Source organism: Balaenoptera acutorostrata, chromosome 8, assembly GCF_949987535.1.
Source record: "Balaenoptera acutorostrata chromosome 8, mBalAcu1.1, whole genome shotgun sequence".
NCBI lineage: Eukaryota > Metazoa > Chordata > Mammalia > Artiodactyla > Balaenopteridae > Balaenoptera > Balaenoptera acutorostrata.
In genome coordinates, this window is record NC_080071.1 from 24,040,716 (window position 1) to 24,063,419 (window position 22,704).

The window sequence follows — 22,704 nt, forward strand, 5'->3', positions numbered from 1 at the left end:
TTTTAGCTCAGAAGCACTACCTTTGGAGTAGAGGTTAAGGTTTCATAGTTTTGATGATGTGACATCAACGCTACGCAAAAATAGATGTAACTCTTCAAGTTTTGAAATTCATAGATACGTATTCGGTAGTCCAGCTTCAAAAGAGTGAAGGTTAAAAGAAGTCATGCACTTGCTGGTCTGGGGTTTCTAAGGAGAAAAGAAACCGACCTAGAGAGCCTTTCCAAAGAGGGTGGAAGTTACTGTTGCAAAGGGTTCTCGGTTTAGCGAGGAGAGAGCGCAAGATCCGAGCGAGTCAATAAAAGAGGAATAGGAAAAGGCTGGGCGCGTGAAGCCAATCAGAGACGAGATGGATGGGACTAGCCTCGGGGAAGGGGCGGGCTTAGGCACTATAGGCTCCGAAGGGCCGGTCTCAGCCAATCCGAGCTGAGTAGGGCAGAGATGGACTCCGGGAGGGGTTGGTCTCGAGGAAGTGAACGACGCGGCCGGCGAGTCTATCATCCTCACCTGCGCCTGCAGCTGCACCTCCGCTTTTTTCCCAGCCTGGCAGACGCTGAATTGAAGGGTGACGGTTGACGTTCGCAAGTTTGTCATGGCCTACCCGGGATACGGAGGAGGGGTGAGTCCTGGCCGCTTCGGCGCGGCCTCTGCCTCCGCGGGGTGTGGCGCTGCGGCGGGCGGTGCCAACGTGCCGCATCCGCCTTCGGTCGGTCCCTGCTAACTTCGCCCGCCTCTGGTACTCGGCGGCGCCGGGACTTCGCGCCGTGCAGGAAGCCGGGGCTGGGGCCGAGCGGGGAGCCGCAGGTGTTCTGGTCCCTGAGGAACCCTTAGACGAGTCCTTGTGGAGCCAAGGGTGTGGAGTGTTTTTAGAAATTTCTTCCCTGGAATGGAGGAACAAAGCATCCTTTTTCTTGTTCCAGTAATCTTTTGTGGTCCACCCTCCGTGCAACCCTCCTAACCCCCTCTTCTCCAGTTTTGCTAGACATCCTTTTCCTGAATTTTTTGACCACTTCTTTGCTGTTCTCTATGTTGCTTATGAATAAATTAAGGTATGCTAAATGTCTTCTAATGTTTACTATTCTACCAAGGACAGTGTTCTTGTAGACTTTTTGGGCGGGGGTGGGAGAGTGGGGAGGTGGAGAAGATTATACTTTCTTATGTAACTGTTTATCCTGCATCATTTTTGGGAATTGGGAGTTGTGATTGTAGTATCCATTATGGTAACAGGAAATAAAACAAAATTTAAAATTTCAATTTACATACATATTTATATTTTAGGTAAGTGTTATAGTGTGATCAGTATTTTCAAGCATAATGATACATTTTAAGCATAGAAAGCCTATACAGATGAGGAAGAAATAGAATAAAAAATAAGTTCCAAGAATAAAAGGAAAAAGGTAAAATTTCTAAATGTTCCAGAAGAGCCTTTTCATTTCTCTTTAAAAAAAAAAAAAAATGTGTGGGAGCAAGTATCAGATCATTATAGTATGTAGATAGCAACGGATACTTTCCAAAGAGTGATGTAAAACATCATTTGTGAATGTCGAGATTTACAGTATATTAGGCATTGCATTCTTTACAACTATTTAAACTTAAGAACGTCATATGTCGACATAAACTGTGGCGAAAGGTATATAACTTTTCAACATCGTTTTAGGGATAGGGAAGCACATGTTTGAAGAACACTGACATAAGGTACAGCTGGTATCCTGAGGTATGAAGTGGAGTTCTATGCATTGGCCTCTCACTTGTTTCCTCTCAGCCTGTTGTGACTTACTACACAGTTTATATGTGCAGAATTCTCCAGGGTTACAGATTATATGATCTAGTTTAACCAAAGTAACCCTCACAAAATGGACAAGTAGTTGAAAATTTCTGGGAAGAAACTAGGGATCAAAGATAGTACTAACGATTCAAAAATGTGCAAAACTACCTGAAAATGACATTGCTGACACTTTTAAGTCCAAGGTTTTCTTCAGTCACATTACCAGGTGAGGACAGTGATGACCTAATGATCAGTTTTGATTCATTTGAAACTATTGGGAAGACAAATTGAAATATGAACTTATTATAAACTACTTTTCAGGGTTTACTTTGTAGGCTAGGGGTCCGAGCTTCCCTCCATGTGGGCCCTTCCACATGGGTCTTGAGCTTCTTCATGCTGCCCGTGTTCTACGAGAGAAGCTAAAGCTGCTAGCCCTCTTAAAGTCTTAAGCCTGGAATGCTTGTGGTGCAGTTGCTACCAGATAAAGCTGAAACAGGCCCAGCCCAGATTCAAGGGAGTAGAGAAAAGTCTTTGCCTTTGCAGGGGAAAGGTTGCAAAGAATTTGCAACCATCTTAATCTGGCCACCACCAGGCTCTGACATTTTTGGATTTTGGAGAAGTTAATATTGCGAGACAGGAAGGAAAGGTAGATAGAAGGTTATTCCTAAGGCCAAGTTCTTCATATAATACTGCTTGCCTGACTTTGATTAAAACACAAGTATGCTGAACCCTCCAGGCACACGTGGAGATGCCACAGGAGAGGGTCTATAGCCAGTCTCCTGGCACCAACTCAACATGAGTTTTTCACTAATAGGCTTATATTTAGTTTGGCCTCTCTTCTTAGAAAAAAGTTTTTTCAGTTTTTCTTCCTTCTGTGAAGCTTAAGGTGTGAGGGTCTCCAGTAAGCCTTAATTTCTTGGATATGCCCCACGCCTTGATTGCCCTCCGTGTCCTTGGAGGCCTTGGAACCAAAGTCTAGGTGTTTGTTATTGCCTCAGAGCAAAAGCTGCGTTGGGAATTTTGCTAATCCTTTTACTCTGGGTCTAGATTTGTCCCCAATATTGGCTTGGAAGTTTCCCCGTATGAGTGAGGAAATTTTACCTTTTTCCTTTAATATTAAAAAATAATATTTTATGAAAATTTTTTATTTTTTTGGTGAAGATTGATCTTATCCTAGTTACCCTTATTAGAAATAGGAAGTTTTTTTTTTCTTTAGTCAATATTTGTAATTTATAGAATTTAGATACTTTTAGAAGGCCCATTTCATTTACATTTTCTTTTTTTTAATTTTTTAAATTTATTTTATTTATTTATTTTATTTTTGGCTGTGTTGGGTCTTCATTGCTGCGCACGGGCTTTCTCTAGTTGGGGCGAGCAGGGGCTACTCTTCGTTGCGGTGCGCGGGCTTCTCATTGCAGTGGCTTCTCTTGTTGCAGAGCACAGGCTCTAGGTGCATGGGCTTCAGTAGTTGTGGCACGTGGGCTCAGTAGTTGTGGCTCGCGGGCTCTAGAGCGCAGGCTCAGTAGTTGTGGCGCACGGGCTTAGTTGCTCTGCGGCATGTGGGATCTTCCCAGACCAGGGCTCGAACCCATGGCTCCTGCATTGGCAGGGGATTCTTAACCACTGTGCCACGAGGGAAGCCCCTACCTTTTCAAATGTATTGGTAAAGAGGTGTTCATAAGCATTTGTTAATACGTATTTTTTAATTTGAATTCTCTTTGTGGTTATATACACTTCTCTTTTTTATTCCAGAAACTGGCCTGTCCTTTAACAGTCTGTCTCTTTTCAAAGAATAACTTTTAAACAATCACTTTTTTTTTCAAATTCATTATATTGTTTTAATGTTTATTGTGCCCTTTCTTATACTTCATTGCTTCATAATCTAGTTTTTGATCCTTGAGCACATTTCCTGGAGCTCCCATACTTCCTGCATACCTTTTGCCTTTACCACATCCCATGCTGCAGCTTTTCAAACTGCCACTAAAGGCTCCTACCTTTTGCCTTTTTCCCCCTCTTAGAATTCTTTTCTCTTTTTGCCTTCCATCAATCTCTGCTTATTCTTCAAAGATGCAGATCAAGATTTTTGTTCCAAATAGAATAATGAACAATCTTGACACTTCTTCCTCCTCCAGACTCATTAAAAACAGTGAGTAAGATGTCTCTCTAAGATATAAAAAAATGTATACCAAGTTCCAAAGTGAAAAGAAGACAGTAACCAGAGCCATAGCAGGAAACAAACAGTATGTAGTCTCTGGGGTCAGCTTCATATTTGAATCATGGTCTACTTCCTACTAGCCATTTGACCTTAACTAATTCAGAAACCTCTTGAAGTTTCACATCCTCAACTGAAAAAAGGATAGTACTTTCATATCTCACTGAGTTGTTGGGAAATCAAATCATATGGTAGATGGAAAGTAGTTAGAACAGTACCTGCAATATAAAAAGCTCTCAATAAATGTTAGCTGAGTATTATTATTGTTGGTATTCTCGTTGTTGTTATTCTTATCAGTTTTGAAGAGGACCATTGTTGGAACTATTACTTTATTGTTCTGTTCATTGTTATCTTGCTTTTTAAAAAATAAATATTTTCTAGTGGAGGGGATGTTTCAGCCCTATGCATTTTCCCATGATTCATTCACAATTTTGTTGTATTGTATTTACCATGTATTCTATGTATGTGTCTTTAGGTATACTACTTCTTAGTTTTACTCTAGGTGAAATTTTCTTGTATTTTTTACTTTTTGCTTCTTGTATTTTTTACTTTTTTAAAGTGTACCTCATTCTTAGAGGCTAGAGACTTCTTTTTTCTTCAACACTTTAAAACATGTTGGATAACATTTGTTAATGAGCTGAATTAAGTAATGCAGGGCATCTCGCAGTTTGTAGCTAACAGCTTTTGTGATAATTTGGGAGCTTTCAGTAACTCGAGTTTTGCTTTTCAGCGGACTTCTCGTAAGTATTTTCTTTTAAACCAACTTCAGTGGATAATGGGTAATATTTGTATTAATAACCTTCTCCTTTTTTGCTCTTGTAGTTTGGAAATTTTAGCAATCAGATGCAAATGGGACAGCCAGTGCCAGGAACAGGGCCAGCTGTGCTCCCTGGTGGATACCCTGCATGCCCAGCTTATCCGGACAGTTATTCCTCAGCGGGAGACCCCATGTGGACATACTTCACTGCTGTTGCTGACCAGGTAAAAAACTAAATATATAGCACAAATATCAGTTTTATAAGATGATTGCAACTTAAAACAAATGTCAACTCTTTTATTTAGTATGCCATTTTAAATGTATATGAAACTTGCATTTTAAACTCATCTAGACTAATTTTCTTCTTGAGATCAGAGATGAGGGTAGTCATAATTATCTCATTAAAAGGTCTGTTAGTTTGATGTCTAACACGTTAGGAGTAACCAGGGTGGTGCGTGGAGACTGAGCCAGATAGGATCTGGGAAAAAGAGATCTCTATGTAAATCTCCTTGAGGAAGCTGGGGCAGAGTATCACAAAGGAGACTTGTAAATTGTGGATGTTTCCGGGAGAGGCTTGATGGTAAAGCAAATCAGGAAAAGATAAAGGAAACAAGGCAGAATGAAGGGGCAAATACCAGACTAATGAGCAGAGACAGAGATTCATACTTGGGTCTCAGTCACAATCCATGTCTCTTTTCTTTCATAGTGGTCAAGAATGATTTATTGAGTGCATAGAATTTCATAGAAGTTTGATAACATTTTCCATTCATTATTCAGTCACTTAAATGTTCACTAGGTCCCATATGCCTTTCTAGAAATAGAGGATATGCACAGAATTATTACATGTGGCAGACACTGTTTTGGCTACCCGAATTCCTTTCAAAACCTCCTTTTCCCTTTTCACGTGTGGTAGCAGTTGGAAAGCCCTAATACCATCTCATACACCTTTGTGTAAAGGTAACCATGTGCCATAAGACTGGCCGTTGAGAAGTAGGTGTAATTTCTTTGGGATACTTTCCTTTTCCAAATGAGGAAAGCTTTCCTTCCTGGAACTAGTGTTGACCCTTTCTCCTCCTTCATCCTACCTGCCTGGAAAGTGGACTTGCAGTATGGAGGTGCTGCAGCCATCTTGTGATCTTGAGGCAACAAGCTTGAGATAAAGGCCTATGGATGGGGAATGCGGAAACATGGAAAGAGATTGATGGCCTCATTAAGTTGCCACAGAGTCTTGTTCTGCATAGCCCCAGACTTCTTGTATAAAACAATAAACATTGATTTGTTTAAGCCCCTTTTATAACATTTTCTAATTGTTTTGCAGCTAAATGCAGTCCTAACTGTTGCATTATACCACTCTTATCTGCAAGGAACTCTTAAGTATTGGTAGTATAATACTGGGAATAAGTATGTTATCTATAGCTGACTATATAATAAATCCATTTTATAAAATTACAACTTAAAACGTAAGAACCAGACATATATATTTAGAGACTTTTTTTGACTTAAGAACTATTTCATTGTAACAGTTGTCAACAATGATTTGCTATGATTGTACTGTTTGATACTTTCCTTAAATTTTTCAGTCTTGTGCTTTTGAATAATTTAATTCCATAAGGACATGGCCCTTGTCATATTGTCTCTTACCCAGGAGGCACTAGGATAATATTAGTCATTGAATGGATGCATAAACTATCTCATTTTCAATTTTTAGTCCAAATATTTAGACAGTTCTCTTATATGATGAATTTTGTCTGACTTTAAGGGTTCAAGTGTAGTATCAGATTTATACATTATGATCCTAGAACCTAATTACCGAACTCACCTCTGCAGCTATATTCTTTTTGATAGGCCTCATAATTAAAGATACTCTATGAGAAATGTCCAATTAAAAGTTTCTGCAGTGTCCCTTTTTATAGGAGGATGTTTTCCTAACAGTAATGATTCAATCATCAATTGTTTCAGGGAAATTCTGGTTAGTACCTTCATGAATACACACATGCACACACACACGTATACACACACAAGTATCTTGATAATACCAACAACTTTAATGTGCACACTGCTTGCATTTTTCCACACAGCAGCTCTGTGAGGTAGGCAAGACGGATGTGCTCTTTTATTATAGATGAGTAAGTAGAGATTAAGATTGATTAGCCTAACAAATAGGACTTGAACTTGAATATCATTTCAAAATCTTGCTGCCTATCAGTTAACCTAACCAAGGGCAATTGATTTTTTGTTAATTATCTATCTAAAGCTCTTAATATTTAATTAGAAAATGCAGTTTTCTACCACTAATGATAAGTGATTTAGTCGAGGGTTTAGATAGTTGATCACAATCCTCAGCTCAAACTGCCTGTAAAGAGATCCAAAATGATCACTTGGATTTTCTCCGTATAATTTAGGAAGACACTGCTTGTTAGTCAGTTAATTAAGATAACATGTTTTTATAAAAATGTATGAAATACGAGTATGAAGTAATGTACCAGGATAATGCTTTCTGATAGTGATAAATAACTTTTAGCAAAGCTATTCAGGTTGTTAGAAAAACTCCAAAATTCTATAAAAACGCATGTAAAATAGAATTTCATTCATTAATTAGGTTTTAGATTTTTAAATTTAATCCATACTTGAACGAGAAATTGTAATAGTTTCAACCTTTCGAAATAGTAAATGAATATGGCTACAAAGTGTCAGAAATGACTACAGTTTAGTGAGGAACCAAAGGAATTATCTTCATTCTACCAAACAGCTAACTTGCTTTGTACTAGATACTGGGCTAGGGTCTGGGGATGAAAGGTAAATGAAACTCAGATACTGACCTAGACGATCTCTGTCTAGTCAGGGAGATAGACCTGTGGGAAATGATAACGGTACAGGGAGAGGCATGCTCAGGGTGAGTGAGTGAAGATGACAGCAACACCAAGAACATCCCTCCGACCCTTGTACTTGTTCTCTTTGCCGAGAACTGCACTGTCCAAATTACATAGCGTGTGAGCCACGAATGCAAGCCACATGTGTAGTTCTCAAGCCTCCAAGTAGTGCATTTTAAGGAGTAAAAAGAAACAGGTGAAATTAATTTTAATAGAATATTTTATCTAACCCAGTGTATCAAAAAAGATTAACATTTCAACATGTAATCATGTAAAACTTATTAATAAGATATTTTACTCTATGTCGTGGTTACTAAGTCTTGGAAACCTGGTGTGTATTTTACACTAACAGAACATCCCCGTTCAGACTAGGCACATTTAAGTGCTCAGTGGAATGTAGGGCTAGTGGCTTCTGTTTTGGACAACTCGGGCCTAGAGCACTCTTCCCTCAGATGTCTGCATAGCTCGCTCCTTCGCTTTTTTCAAATCTTTCTCAAAATTCACCTTATATATGAGGCTCTGCTTTACCATCTGTGTAAAATACCATTGGCCTCCTCACCCTACTCCACAACACTCCTTCTTAGCACCTTTACTCTGCTGTATTTTTTCCCTCAGCACTTACTACCATCAGATGTAATTTCTGCTTTACTGCCTCTCTCCCACCACTAAAATGTAACCTCTGTGAAGGCGAGAAATTTGTTTTGGACACTGCTTGGTACGTAGTCCATTTAATGGTGCTTGAACATGTTAGGTTGTTCAATAGATGTATGTTAAATGGATGAATTTCTGATTCTTTCTAAATGGAAGATATCTGTTCATTTATTTCTCTGCATTTTCTTAGCATATTTGTTTTAATGATGGCTCTATAAAATTCTTTCATCCTGTATGAATTTGTTCTAAAATGGTTCATTCTTGTGGACTGTCTTTCTGAACATTAGATTTTTCCACATACTTTGGAATATTGGTTCCTTAAACTTACAGTGAGTGAAGTTTTTGTTTATTCTCCTCACCCCCCCTCACCTTTTGTCCCCTTCCATGTTTCCCTTCCTCTCCCCATGTCACCCTTCCGTACCTAGTGGTTTTGTGACTTTCCCCACCTAGATTGTGTCCAGAATCAGATTTCACTGAAATATAAAATCCTTTGCCTTGAGTTAAGTTGTTCTAATAAATACTTGGGTTTATTTTCCAGAAACAGGCAGACTAAAATACAATAAATAAACCAGTACATACTTTAATATCTTAAAAATGTAAAACCGTCAGGTAAATCTAACAGGCTTGATAGACCTAAACAGAGTCAATATCAAGAGACAAATGAAGTGAATGATGCAAGAACAGGGTCAGATCCTTTGTTTAAAAACTGGATATTTATTCACAGAATTTTTGCGTTAATTCTTTTTTTAATATTGCATTAAAACATTACTGTGACTACTGAGTTTTCTTAAACTTCCTTATATTTAGAGTTAGTCTCTCACTTGCCTGATAATGTTTATAATACTCCTTAGAAGTGTTTATAATACTTCTTAGAAGCAGTTTGTAAAAGTTTTTTTTCTTGGGTTCTTACAAATTACGTGTTTTAAATTTGCCTCCTTAATCCTTTCTCAGAGATGTTGTTCTGAATTTGTGACAGTGTATGTGATGCTTCCAAGTAAATTACTCTTTATTTTTGTAGAAAATAGGATGAGGTACTGAAACATAATGAGAGTATTCAACCTGTTTCACTTCCATTGTAGTTTCTTGTTTGTGATAAAAAAATTTTTTTCCCCTTAAGAAGGTCAAACAAGAATATTTGGACAAAAAATCAGAGGGGACTCTAAAATTTTGCTGAGGTTAATGCTGTGGAGGAAAAAGATATTTTCTCTTCCCAGTTAAAGATTCAGTATCCTTTAGAAATAATCTCCCCTCAAAATGGGCATGAAAGGAAAGTGTTTGAGACTTCTCTGAACGCATTTTAGCATTTTAGGCATTTTTCTAACTATTTTAAGTAGAGGTATAATGATTCTCACAAGGTATTACTTTGCATTATTATAGGACAGAGTGATTATGCTATTTTTCGGAAGTAGAGAATATAACTTATATTTGAAATGCCTGAATAATTTAATAGAATAAAATTTGATTGTGAAAAAAGTATTCATGTTGTGTGATGTTCTCTAATGTGCCTTTGCCGTCAATAATTATCTCTATAATTTTGTAGTTGATAATAGAGTAATATTTTGAAGATTGCATATTTATTGATCGGCCTAGAACAGTTAATTAGCATTTTAGTATGCTTTTATACAACTGATTTTATTAATCAGGTTATAATTATTTTGTAACAGGATGGTGAAGTGGATGCTGAAGAACTTCAGAAATGTTTAACACAGTCTGGAATTAGTGGAACTTTTTCTCGTGAGATCTTTTTTTTCCTCTGTTAAAATTGGACTAGGAAATTCATTTTCTAACTTTTTTGTTTCCATACTTAAAATATTAAATTTTTTTATCACAGATATACATGCACATAGTTCAAAGAGCCAAATAATTCTGCAAAGCTTGTTATGAAAATACTGTTCAGCATGCATTCCTCCCTCCCCGATGTTAACCACTCGCAGAGAAAATCTCTTTAAAGTTCTTCAGCTAATTCTTTTGAAATTTGCCTCCATATCTCAAAATAGCATGCCTTTATCACTGTTGATTTTCAATTTTAATGATCATCAATTATTATGTCCTGCTGTGGGTGATGAGGAGGTAACCCTCTCACCTGTGTCCCTGTACTCCACACAGGAGCTCCCCTCATCCATCTGCTGTTGAGTAATTTTCATTAGGTCACTAATCAGTATTTGCCTTATTGTTACTATCTAAATGCTCTTCCTGAGTCTTGTAATAATATATGATTAATTTTCCTTTTAATGTAACTTTTTGCTTTTTCTGAAATTAATCCTCATCCAGGAGCTTTCTGTTGTGCTTCGTTTTCTGTGCATAGCTGTCATGCTTGCACTCCTTCTGGAGCCCTTTCTTCTCTCTCTTGAGTTGGATCTCCCCTTCATTCCATCCCTTGTTGTCATTTTAAATTCGATAAAATATATTGAATTAGCTTCTTAATAAAAGTGCATGGGAGGTAAAGTTTTTGAGACTTTATCTGAAAATGCTTTCATTCTGTCCTCAGAATTAAGTGATTGGCCAGGTATAGAACTCCAGATTACAAATCATTTTGACTTAGAATTTTAAAAGTATTGCTCCATTGTTTCCAGCTTCCATTGTTGCTTTATCTTTTTGTTTCCTGCCTGTATGTCGTTTGTTATTACTGTGTGGAGGCTTGTGAGATCTTCTCTTTGTCCCTAGTCTGAAATGTCACAGTGCTGTGCCTGTTTGTGTGGGGAATGCAGTGGGCACTCCTAATCTGGAAACTCATTTGCTTTAGTTCAGCGCTGTTTTCTCCATTTTCTCTTTCTGGAATGCCTGTCTTTGGACTGGGTCACTTTTCTTACCTTATCTCTCCTACCTCTTATTTTCCTCTACTTTTGGGGAAATTTCCTCAACTTTATTTTCTTTTTCTTTTTTAACTGTGGGACGCTTCACAGAACAAACTTGCATGTCATCCTTGTGAAAGGGCCATGCTACTTTCTGTATTGTTCCAATTTTAGTATATGTGCTGCTGAAGCGAGCACTCAACTTTATTTTCGAAAACTTCCATTGAGTCTTTCATTTCTCCTATCATGTTTTTAAAATCCAAGAGCCTTTGTTCTTTTTTCATGAATGCGATGTCTTTCCTTACGTCTCTGAGATTGTTAATGTATTTTTTTTTTAAGTTTTTTTCTTCCTACATAACCTACTTCCTCCAGTTTTTTTTTTCCAGGTTGCTTGTTTGGCTATCTTTCACGTTAGGTGCTTTTCTCAGGTGTCTGATGATCCTAGCTTGCTCATATTTAACTAAAATGCCAGTTAGAAGCCCTGAGAGCCAGGCTGGGTGTTGACTGTAGACTTCAGAGTCTGGTGGTTTGGCCGGGCAGTGTGTCCTCCAACACTGGGTATCAGGATCTTTCGGGATTTCCTTTGGGGCTGGTTGTCCAGTTGATCTTCTGTCTGGAGGGGAGGAGGGAGGACTCAGCAGGGTTCTCAGTCTTTTGTAAATTGTCACTGAATTTCCTTGTTTTAGTAGATAGCCCTGTCCTCAGCTGTGCCTGGTTTCCTGCAGTGCACAGTCCTCTCCAGAGGATAAAACCCCAGATGTCTACTGGCGTGGGAGTAGACAGGGTAGCCATCCGTGTAGCTGGAGCAAGGAGGGGATTGGGGGCTCTAAAGTCTCCTTAGATAGACATTCAATCAGTCCTTCGGTTTTTGTCTCTACATTCACACCCATTTTCAGAAGTACCGCCAGTTCTTAAACGTTTGGAGTCTCCTCCAGGATAAACCAGGCTGCTTCTCAGGTTGCCTTATTGCAAGCTCAGGAAGCCACTTTCTCAGATCTAGGTTGTCAACTTAGGTCCACCTACTTTTCCAACTTGCAAAATTTTATTCCTTTGTTTCCTCTCTCATTCTCTTTTTCTCTAAAGGATTACAACTTTAGAAATTCAGTTTAATTCTGTCCATTCTAATGGGGTGTGGGGAGAGAGGGAAAATCTGTCAACTTTCCTAAAAATTCTCTCCCTCCGTTCTTTGTCAGAGGTATTTAATCTTACATATACTTGGTCCTATTTTGAGATTGATTGAAGTTCTGCTTATCTGATGACTCAATTTTTGTCATTTATTATCAACTATTCAGATCCTCCCACTTAATGAATGTGTGCCATGTTAACTTTCAGGCAGAACAGATGTCATGTACTTGACAAAATGATGGAATGCCGTTCCAGAGATTTCTCCGCCTCCTTGCCTGAGTAGTTTTTGTATGAAGGAGCGCTGGTCTCCAATCCTGACTCCTCCACCTGTTAGCTAGTGAACGTGGGAAACCTTCTCTTTCTGGGCCACAGTTGCTTTATTTGTAAAACTGGGGCTAGGATAGGTTTGGCATGTTTATGTGAAATCACAAAACACACACTACCTGGCTCATAGTAAATGCTATTCACTGTCAATTGAACTGTCAGTCTGAAAATACTGTAACCACCTATTCTAACATTGACACCATATGAAACATTTAAAGAAAGCTCTTTTAACTTTGGGATTGTTCTATAATTTTCTTTAATGGGTCTAAAATTTAGCTGAAATAGTTTTTTTCTTTATAAAAATTTCAAAATATTTTATCAAATAGCATAAAGTAAAATAATTTTAAGCATTTTTACTTATTTATTCATTCATTTATTTTAACAAGTTACTAGTAAGAACTTTGTAAACTTGACTGAACTGTACTGACATATCTCCTTTATCAGGACTATGTAATTAGTCTTGAGATAAATCAGCATGCTAGTTGAATGTAATTGTGATAAGGTTTAGAAAAATTAAATTCTGCCTAGTGAGTCCTCAGTTATAGTTCTTTAAACATGAAAGTGTTAATATTCCTAATAACCCCTGATTTTAAGATAGCAAACTATCTTGTTATCTTGATTTCTTCTTCCTTTCTTTTCCCCTCCCCTGAGAAAACAGTTGCTTTCAGTTCTGAAGCTCATCTTTTTCTTACTTGGTTGATTGCAGTAAACTACCAGATGATTTACCTACATCCAGATCCATCTTACTTTACTCTCTAGTATGTTCTTTGTCAACTACTGTTTCTGAAATGGAAATTTTAGAATTGCCCCCCTGTTCCTTAAAATCCTTTAGTAACTTCCATTGGTCTAAAACTTTAGGGTGGCATTCAAGACTTTCGTGACCTGGTCCTCATCTGGCTTTCTGAAGTCATTATATGCCTCTCCTTCCCATATACCCCAGGCTTTAACCAAATCTCTAACACTTTCAAGTGTTGTGATCTCAGTGGATGACAACATCTACTTAAACCTGACTTGGCATTTGTGTTAGGAAGACTGAAACCCTCCTTTTCACTTGTTTAATTTTCAGTATTTTATAATTGCTTATTTAATTACCCAAATCCCCTTACTAGATATGAGTAGTATGAAGGTAGTAATTTTTATTTTAGTCTCTCTTTTTTTTCTTTTTTTTTTTTCTATGCATGCCTAACATTCAAAGTTTGTTCATTGGGTGATTGTGTATGTTTGGCAATTTGTAAATGTTTTGTTTTGAAAACAGAAATTGTTGTAATTTTATATAAATAAAATCGGACAGAATTTAATTCAAATCATAAATATGTTTTATAGCCTTCAGTTTGGAAACCTGCAGAATTATGATTGCCATGTTGGATGTATCCTTGACTAAAAATAGAAAATATTGGAATATAGAATATTAAGGCAATTGTTAGATATAAATGATCATAGTAAACTAGAGAGTTTAACAATACTTTGTAACATCCTGTTTGAATTCCATTCTTTTCCATTTTTACACAGAAATCTATTTATATGCTAAATTTGGCTAACTCTTGCAGAAGTGAACTTAAAATTTTTTAGTCAATTATTTGGAGTTTTGGGTCCGGGTAGATTCTTTGGTATCAAAACTTATTTTTGTTAATAAAACTATCAGAGAGATTACACAGGAAAAATGGGATTTAATGAATACAAAGAACTTTGGGCAGCTCTTAATGCCTGGAAGCAAAATTTCATAACTGTTGATAAAGACGGAAGTGGCACAGTAGAGCATCATGAATTGAAGCAAGCCATTGCTGCTATGGGTAAGAATATTAAATTCTTTAGAATCGATCCAGGTCATCTTTGTTCTTTGATCAGATGAATCTTAATTGTTTAAATTTGCTAAGTAATAAAAGGGTATATTATTTCACCAGCTGTTGTCCAATATGATTTCAAGGTTATAGATACATTCTGATTAAAGACCTTTAACAAAACCATTTTATTTATGAGTTTTCCGAAGATGATCTTTCATACATTCTGGTTGATAAAACAATTTCTGAATTTCCTATGTTGAGTATACTTAAATTTATTCTAATTGTTTGTACTCACTTACCATTTATATTGTATTCTTTTGTAACTTGGTAAGATCTCTAATTTGACAGCAAAGGCTTATCTCAATTACAGGTCTCCATACATAGTCTAGCTTTCTGGCAGTAAAAACTGTTTTTTTAATTTTTCTTCTTTTTTTTATGTAGTGTAGAACACACAGCAGACACCGAAAAACCTCAAAATGGGAAGTCTACATTTTAGAATATCTTAAAAGACTGTAACTTTATTTTTAGCATATCTCTGATAAGCTAAGGTTCTCAGTCTATTTTCTTTCAAAAAGTGATAATATAAATGGTGTTTAACTTGTTTACAGTTAGTGCAATTTTAAGTAGTTTTCTTAATTGTATTTACTTTTGTGATTTTATTTATACTCTTTTTTTTTTTTTTTATAAATTTATTCATTTATTTATTCATTTCTGGCTGTGTTGGGTCTTCGTTTCTGTGCGAGGGCTTTCTCTCGTTGTGGCAAACGGAGGCCACTCTTCATCGCGGTGCGCGGGCCTCTCACTATCGCGGCCTCTCCCGTTGCGGAGCACAGGCTCCAGACGCGCAGGCTCAGTAGTTGTGGCTCACGGGCCTAGTTGCTCTGCGGCATGTGGGATCTTCCCAGACCAGGGCTCGAACCCGTGTCCCCTGCATTGGCAGGCAGACTCTCAACCACTGCGCCACCAGGGAAGCCCTAAACTCATTTTTAAACAAAATTCTTTTGTAACGGAACTTTTTGAAAGATTTTTAACTTTCAGAAATCTGAACCAAGTGCAAATTATCTCAAATTCCAATTTAAAGTCAAAGCCATGATTAGTTTCATTGTATAAATAGATGTTTTAATAGATGATCATTTTAGGGACAGTCCTGGCCATATAAACATGTATAGTTCAATTATAGAGTCTTACTTCCTAATGAATTAAACTTGGTTCTTAATTCAGCACAGTGTTGGAAAATTAATATAACCAATTGCAAAAAAGAAAACCACCAAAGAGTTCACATAGGCAGTTGAGTGTAACAAAGAGGTATTCTGTATTTTTCAAATTTAAGGTCTTCAGATATATTTTAAGATATTCAAATTATTTTTGCTGAGAATGCTGTGGAAAGTCTTACGAATTTTATCGTCCCACATCCAGATCATAATTCTCTAATAGACAGCTCAGGGCTTATTTGCATATTATTACATTAGTTTGCATATATGACTTCTATTAATTTATACCTTTCCTTTCATTTACTTTTAGCAAGTTTCCTGGATTGTATTTCATTATAGCTATGCATAGAATTATCTTCTGTTGCATTTTTTTTCATTATTTTTCCCTTTGACTGGATTAATGTCTTTTGTCTAAATCTACTAATCCATTAATATATAAAGACAATAATTCTAGGCCAGCATTCTTCACAGTAAAGTGTACACATCTCATTAAATACATAAGACCATCTGTAGGGGTGCAACAAGTGGAATATATTAATTTATATTTTTAATTACTTTTATTCCATTCTTTTTAAATTTTAGTTTTATATATACTTTAAAATGTATATAGTCAAATAGTAATTCATGTATAGAATTTAAAACTAAATGAATACACATATAATGGGAGTGAGTGATCTAAAATTTTTACTCGTAGAAGTACACATTCAAAAACTTTTGGAGTCCACTGGGCTAGACAATAAAGAACCAAGGAAATAGTAAGAAGACTGTGGTTAAGATGAAAATCTGTGAAGAAACAGATTAAGAGTTATAGGACAAAATGGAATAACATTTTCCTATTTCTTCCCCCTCTGAATAACCATGTTAATTCTCAAATTTTCTTTGACTGTAAAAGACACTTGTAAGCAATATAGTCAATGGTAAATATAGGTTTGAATGATAGCAAAGATCACTAATAACCTTTGCTTTGATATTCTTTTTTTTTAATAGATTTATTTATTTATTTATTTATTATTTATAGCTGTGTTGGGTCTTTGTTGCTGTGCGCGGGCTTTCTCTAGTTGCAGCGAGCGGGGGCTGCTCTTCATTGCGGTGCACGGGCTTCTCATTGTGGTGGCTTCCCTTGTTGTGGAGCACAGGCTCTAGGCGCGTGGGCTTCAGTAGTTGTGGCTCGCGGGCTCTAGAGCGCAGGCTCAGTAGTTGTGGCGCATGGGCTTAGTTGCTCTGCAGCACGTGAGATCTTCCTGGACCAGGGCTCGAACCCGTTTCCCCTGCATTGGCAGGCAGATTCTTAACCACTGCGCCACCAGGGAAGCCCTCAATTTCATTCCCTTTTACAGCTGAGTAATATTCCATTGTATATATGTACCACATTTTCTGTATCCATTCATCTGTTGATGGACATTTAGGCTACTTACATGACATGGCTATCGTAAATAGTGCTGCAGTGAACCCTGGGGCATCATTCCTTTTTATGGCTGAGTAATATTCCATTGTATATATGTACCACATTTTCTGTATCCAGTCATCTGTCGTGGGACGTTTAGGTTGTTTCCACATCCTGACTATTGTAAATAGTGCTGCAATGCATATTGAGGTACATGTGTCCTTTGAGTTATGGTTTTCTCAGGGTATAGTAGTGGGATTGCTGGGTCATATGGTAGTTCTATTTTTAGTTTTTTAACGAATCTCCATACTGTTCTCCATAATGGCTGTATCAATTTACATTCCCACCAACAGTGCAAGAGGGTTCCCTTTTCACCACACCCTCTCCAGCATTTATTGTTTGTAGATTTTTTGGTGATTGCCATTCCAAAGCAATCTACAGATTCAATGCAATCCCTATCAAATTACCAATGGCATTCTTCACAGAATTAGAACAAAAAATTTTACAATTTGTATGGAAATACAAAAGGCCCCGAATAGCCAAAGCAATCTTGAGAAAGAAAAACAGAGCTGGAGGAATCAGGCTCCCCGACTTTAAACTATACTACAAATTACAGTAATCAAGACAGTATGGTACTGGCACAAAAACAGAAATATAGTTCAATGGTACAGGATAGAAAGCCCAGAGATAAACCCACGCACATATGGTCACCTAATTTATGACAAAGGAGGCAAGAACATAAAATGGAGAAAAGACAGCCTCTTTAATAAATGGTGCTGGGAAAACTGGACAGCTACCTCCAGTCCTCCCAGAAACACCCAGAGCTCTGATATTCTTTAAAGAACTATAAAATTACAGGGTTGAAATATTGATGCATTAAAAAAACCTGTGACATACACTAGACCTTATTTCAAAATCAAAATATATTTTAAAAACACAAAAAGATAATTATTTTCTTTTTCCTAGCTTTCACTTTTTTACAAAGCTAGAATTGTGAGAATTATGTACCACTTCACTCTTAGTAATGAAACCTTTGATCAATTTCAATCGGAATGTGTTTTGTTTCTAATGTATATTTTTATGTAATGAGTTTTGAATGTTAATTTGTTTTATTACTTTATTAACAAGAATGCATTGTTTGTTGTGTTCTTTTGATGTTTAGTTTTGGAAGTTTTGATCTAGCAATCCCTTTTTCTAGGTTATAGGTTGAGTCCTCAAACATTAACTGCTATCGTTAAACGTTATAGCAAGAATGGCAGAATTTTCTTTGATGATTATGTTGCTTGCTGTGTGAAGCTTCGAGCATTGACAGGTATGGACCATTTATGGGTACAGTATCATGTAGCTATTTTCTTGAATGGTGTCCCTCACTTTTTTCAGCAAGTTGATGGTATTATGTGTTTTCCCCCTTTATTCACTATTAAATCTAATCAGAGTTTTAAGGCTTTAAAAACTTAGGAATACAAATAGTGAAAAATTGTTATAGCTCAGTTTTGGAAAGTTTTCTTCATATCTCAGTTGCCTGGGACATAAAATCACTTAAGATTTACCTGAGTATAAAATTATTCATTTTTTAGTACCTGGGGACACCAAGTATTTAAAAGTATAGATTTTAAATTATAACAGAAAAAGTAATTTTTTTGTTTAAAGATTTCTTTAGGAGACGAGACCACTTGCAACAAGGGGTTGTGAGTTTCATATATGATGATGTAAGTATCCTGTATTATACTTTTGATATTTCTACTGTGTTCTGTATATGTTTATAGTTGTCAAAAAATTTAAGTGATCTCTGGTTTCAGTACTGGAAATAATATATCTTAGAGACCATATTCTTTATGTTTTTCAGCTTAACGCAAACGTAAGATTCAATAGTGGTAGAAATACCAATTTGACTTTATAGTAAACATAAAAATACTTTTAAATTTTATGACAGACTTTTGGCAGTTTATGTTCCAAATCATTTTTAAGGGCAAAACTACCATTGCTTTTATAAAGAGTAATTTACTTGTGATGGTCTTTCTAAGAGAGATAGGAAATTTTCATCTATGATAGGTAATGGAACTGTTCATTTCTCATTTCAGATGGTTGCTATTAACCTGATTCCAAGTTTGTTTGTTTTGTTTTTAACTGAAGGAAAGGTTATATTTCACATGTTCTTCAGTGTTTCAAGGTTTTGTTTTGTTTTTGTTATGTGGGAATTATAGGGTCAACTTTACCCTACTAGTATAATACAGGTTTGAGTTACAAGCCTTAGAAACTCAGAATTTCTTCTCTTGTGAACATGCTTCTGTGGAATATAATTAATCAAAACCAAAAACCATTTTGTTGTTACCAGCTGGTGATTTTGCTTATGTATTAGTTTTTGCAGGGCACTATGGCAATTTGAAAGTCTAGAATTTGAAGGCTGAAGAAATACTGTGAATTTCTGTGCTTGGAAGAAATGAACTGAACTACTTTGAATTAAAGCTTTGGGGGCTTTTCCATGTTCCTGTCTGTTAAATTTCTTCTCTTTCTATGTGTTTTTACTTTAGCTCACCGTGCAAAGCAGTAAAAGAGATGTTCTTGTATTTGGAATATTTATATAAATATATATAAATTTATAACTTTAGAGATATCTGCATAATAAATATTGGTATATGATTAAGTGATACAAATACCTCTTAGTTTTAATTTTCTTTCTTACTTACAAGATAGATTATATAAGAAGCCAAATGATGAAAGCCTAGATAAAGCTAATTTATGCTTACCTGAAGGTTACAAATTATACTTGGAAATTTTGTTTGTAGTTGTTGGTATTTGAGGGTGAGCCAGAAGGGGAAGCCTAGATTTTGCGCCATCTTTGTAATAGGGTTTGTTCTTTGATCACATAATCAGAGAACAGAAACTCATGAGTCTTTCTTTGCCTGTGAAGAAGAAAATTGTAGTTCCTAAAATTTTATCTTAAATCACCTTAGGTGAACCATAAATTAATCTATGGTGAAATAAAACTACAGGAGGCATTGTTTTTCCTTTTTTAATTTTTTGCAGTATATGTTTTTCTTCAATATGTTTTATTGTCTTCTGTGGAAAAAAATTCTTCATAAACATAACTTTTTTCGCTGCACTTTATAGGTAACCTAAAATGGCATCTCTTTCTAAATCTAGATTTTTCTGGAAATGACGTATTTTTAATGAAATGTCAATATTTAAATTTGTCCTTTTAAGCTAAATTGTTTATACATAATGCTGTTAACTGTTTAGAAAGTTTAAAAAACTCCAGTAATAATCTACCACTTTGTTTAAGCGTTCAGAAATTATAAGTTTGACTTTCTTGACAACATTAGCCAGTGATTTTGGCATTCGTAAACCAGTAAGTCTTTACCACTAAGTGTAATGTGGGTCCTAAGCATGGTAGGCGTCATGGCAGCATTTTTGAGCGGCGTTACTACAAAAATTGCAAAGTGGAGTCACCAGGTCCTTAGCATTTTTTTTTTTTGGTCCTTAGCATTTAAGATTCCTGGTATACGCTGCTGCGGTTAATCCAGTCCCTTTCTGGGCAAACACCCCGAAGTCTTTCTTAATGAAGTTTTAATAAACCACATATTTTTTCTTACACTTTAACTGAATATCTTCCAGCTTAAAGGTGCAAATGGCATAATTTTAATATGGCTCGTGACCAAATTAATGTATAGTTTTTCATTAAAAAATTTTTCATTAAAAATGGAGGATGAATGGTAGTATCTTGAAAAAACACCTTTTATAAACTTTCACTTTAAAAACATCCTAGAAAGGAAGTAATGTATATTCATGTTGATATTGATAATTTTATATACTTAGCTGTCAAATTCATTTGGTCAGCTTTATAAAAATGTGTGAATAAATAATCCATGTAATTTTGTCCTCTGGCTGTTAATCTTTTTTTTTTCATGAACATATATTTGATAATGTGAGAGCATGTTAACTGAGTCATAAAAGATATAGAATTCTAATTAGAAGCGTTGTAGGAAAAAAGCTAATGTAAACACACTGTATATCATTCATGTTGAATAGGGTGATACTATGACTCAGTAGCATGGAATCTTAACATCCAGTTTATACAGGTGGTTGTTACTGTCCTATTCTGAGGTCAATTATAATTTTCCTTATTTGGATGCTCATAGATGAGGTAAAAACTTTTTAAATGGCTTGACATGACTCATCTAAGTTTTGCCAAATGACACTTTGTGTTAGAACTTCTTCACACAATTCTCTAAGTCATCCTTTTCGAAAGGTGTTTCTATGACTTTTGGTCATAGGAGGTCTGTGAAGAAGGAGTTTCCATGACCAAACGTATTTGGGAAAGTCTCACCTTCCTCAGGGAGCTTAATAAAGCCTAAAGTACAGAAAATCTCATTTAATTTTTTTTGACCCAATTTTTTCCGAACTTTTTTTTTTTTTTAACCACAGAACCCTTCCTCTTAGCAAAACTAATGTTCCATGCCAATCCAACCCAGTTGTCAGACAGTTCTTTTGCACTTTACATTAGATAGATAATTACATAAACATTAGCCATAGAGAATATATGACTAGGATTTTTTTACTGAAATGTAATTCACATTTTTGATGCTTTAAAATAATTACTGTAAACAGACATCCATTACTAAGGTAAAAATTAAATAGTTTTACAGGGAGTATGCCTGGGATATGAATATAGTGTGGTAGTTTGTACTGGTTGACTCATGCCCCAGTTTTCTTATGATGATGTAAATTATTGAATAATGTACACTCTTAATGTCTAAGTGCTTTTATTTATCCAATAAACATGTTTCCATGTCATTTTGAGAATTTTTTTTAATAAACATTCAAATAGGTTGCTGTAAAGTTTTGCATCATACAAAATCTGTTACATAGATATTATGAGATGCTTCAGTTCAAATAACAGTGCAGTACTTCACCTATGCCTAAAAGACTGCCAAATGATTAAATGTCAGGTATTACACTTCTATTTCGAGTGGCAGTTTACACATTTTAAATTACATCAAGGGGAAATTAATACTATTGGAATCTTAATTTGGTCCACTTTAAATATTATTTCAAGGACTGCGCTCATTTGATCTATCAAGCATGAATTCAGAAACAAAAAGTAATAAAAAAAATGTCAAGTGATATGTTTATTTCCAGAAAAGGCATTTACCCTGGAAGAAAGTAAAATTTATTAATGTAGTTTAAATCTGTGTAATTAACATAAAAAAATTAATTTGTGATGATTTCTTTAAATAAAATATACAAATCAAGTTCACCTGTTATGGCATTACTAAACTGGACAAACAAAAGAAATACTTTGTCAGAAATGTGCTTTTCTTTGTCCTTTTATGTTTGACAGACTCATAAATGATATGTTTTCTTTGTAGCTGTTTTCTGGGAAATTAATAGGAATAAGTTTGTCAAAATCTGGTAAATTAAATCTAGTGAGTAAAATTCAATACATTTTTCAGGTTAGCATATTTTTCTTTTAAACTTTAAAATGCAACCATGGGTGTTTGTTTGATTACTTTGAAACTTGTATTAAAAGATCACATTTTTGTTGGTCTTAATCAAATCATTTTCATAGCAAATTAAGCATTTTGAAATAAATGTACAATGCTGTTATCATCTAAGAGTATATCTTAACTTCATAATAATATTAGATGATACAAAGAAAAAATAAATATTTTGAACTTCTGTTATTATACTGATGAATGCAGGCAGGATTTTAAATGACTACTGTTCAGATAATTTGTAGTCTAGAATAAGATCATAACATCACATATGTCCATATTGAATTCAAATTGTCCTGTAACTTAGAATTCTGAGCACAAAACTACTTGCCAGCAAACT

At 35.6% G+C, this 22,704-nt stretch overlaps 1 protein-coding gene and 1 non-coding gene across 3 annotated transcripts; one reads left to right on the forward strand and one right to left on the reverse strand.

The window, feature by feature from the left end:
* The first annotated feature begins 459 nt into the window (after positions 1-459).
* On the forward strand, positions 460-22,020 carry GCA (grancalcin). 2 transcript variants are annotated; one of them, XM_007183184.3, is made up of 8 exons: positions 460-616; positions 4,797-4,955; positions 9,917-9,986; positions 13,817-13,860; positions 14,136-14,283; positions 18,068-18,181; positions 18,520-18,578; positions 19,229-22,020. In XM_007183184.3, exons 1-8 carry the CDS (start codon positions 590-592, stop codon positions 19,253-19,255), a joined length of 648 nt encoding a protein of 215 aa, XP_007183246.1. In that variant the 5' UTR covers positions 460-589; the 3' UTR covers positions 19,256-22,020. The 2 variants fall into 2 exon arrangements, with proteins under 2 accessions (XP_007183246.1, XP_057406669.1); XM_057550686.1 differs by lacking the exon at positions 460-616 and adding an exon at positions 791-1,046.
* On the reverse strand, positions 11,134-11,242 carry LOC114238071 (U6 spliceosomal RNA). The gene has a single exon (XR_003623499.1). It is a non-coding gene; the product is annotated as a U6 spliceosomal RNA (small nuclear RNA).
* Positions 22,021-22,704: the final 684 nt, after the last annotated feature.

What these genes read in the sequence shown, in the direction of transcription:
- GCA (XM_007183184.3), top strand. Translation starts at nt 590, where the DNA reads ATGGCCTACCCGGGATACGGAGGAGGG. An exon ending in AATTAGTGGAACTTTTTCTC is followed by an intron (nt 9,987 to 13,816) that starts GTGAGATCTTTT and finishes TATGTTTTATAG; the next exon opens with CCTTCAGTTTGGAAACCTGC. An exon ending in TGAGTTTCATATATGATGAT is followed by an intron (nt 18,579 to 19,228) that starts GTAAGTATCCTG and finishes CTTATGTATTAG; the next exon opens with TTTTTGCAGGGCACTATGGC.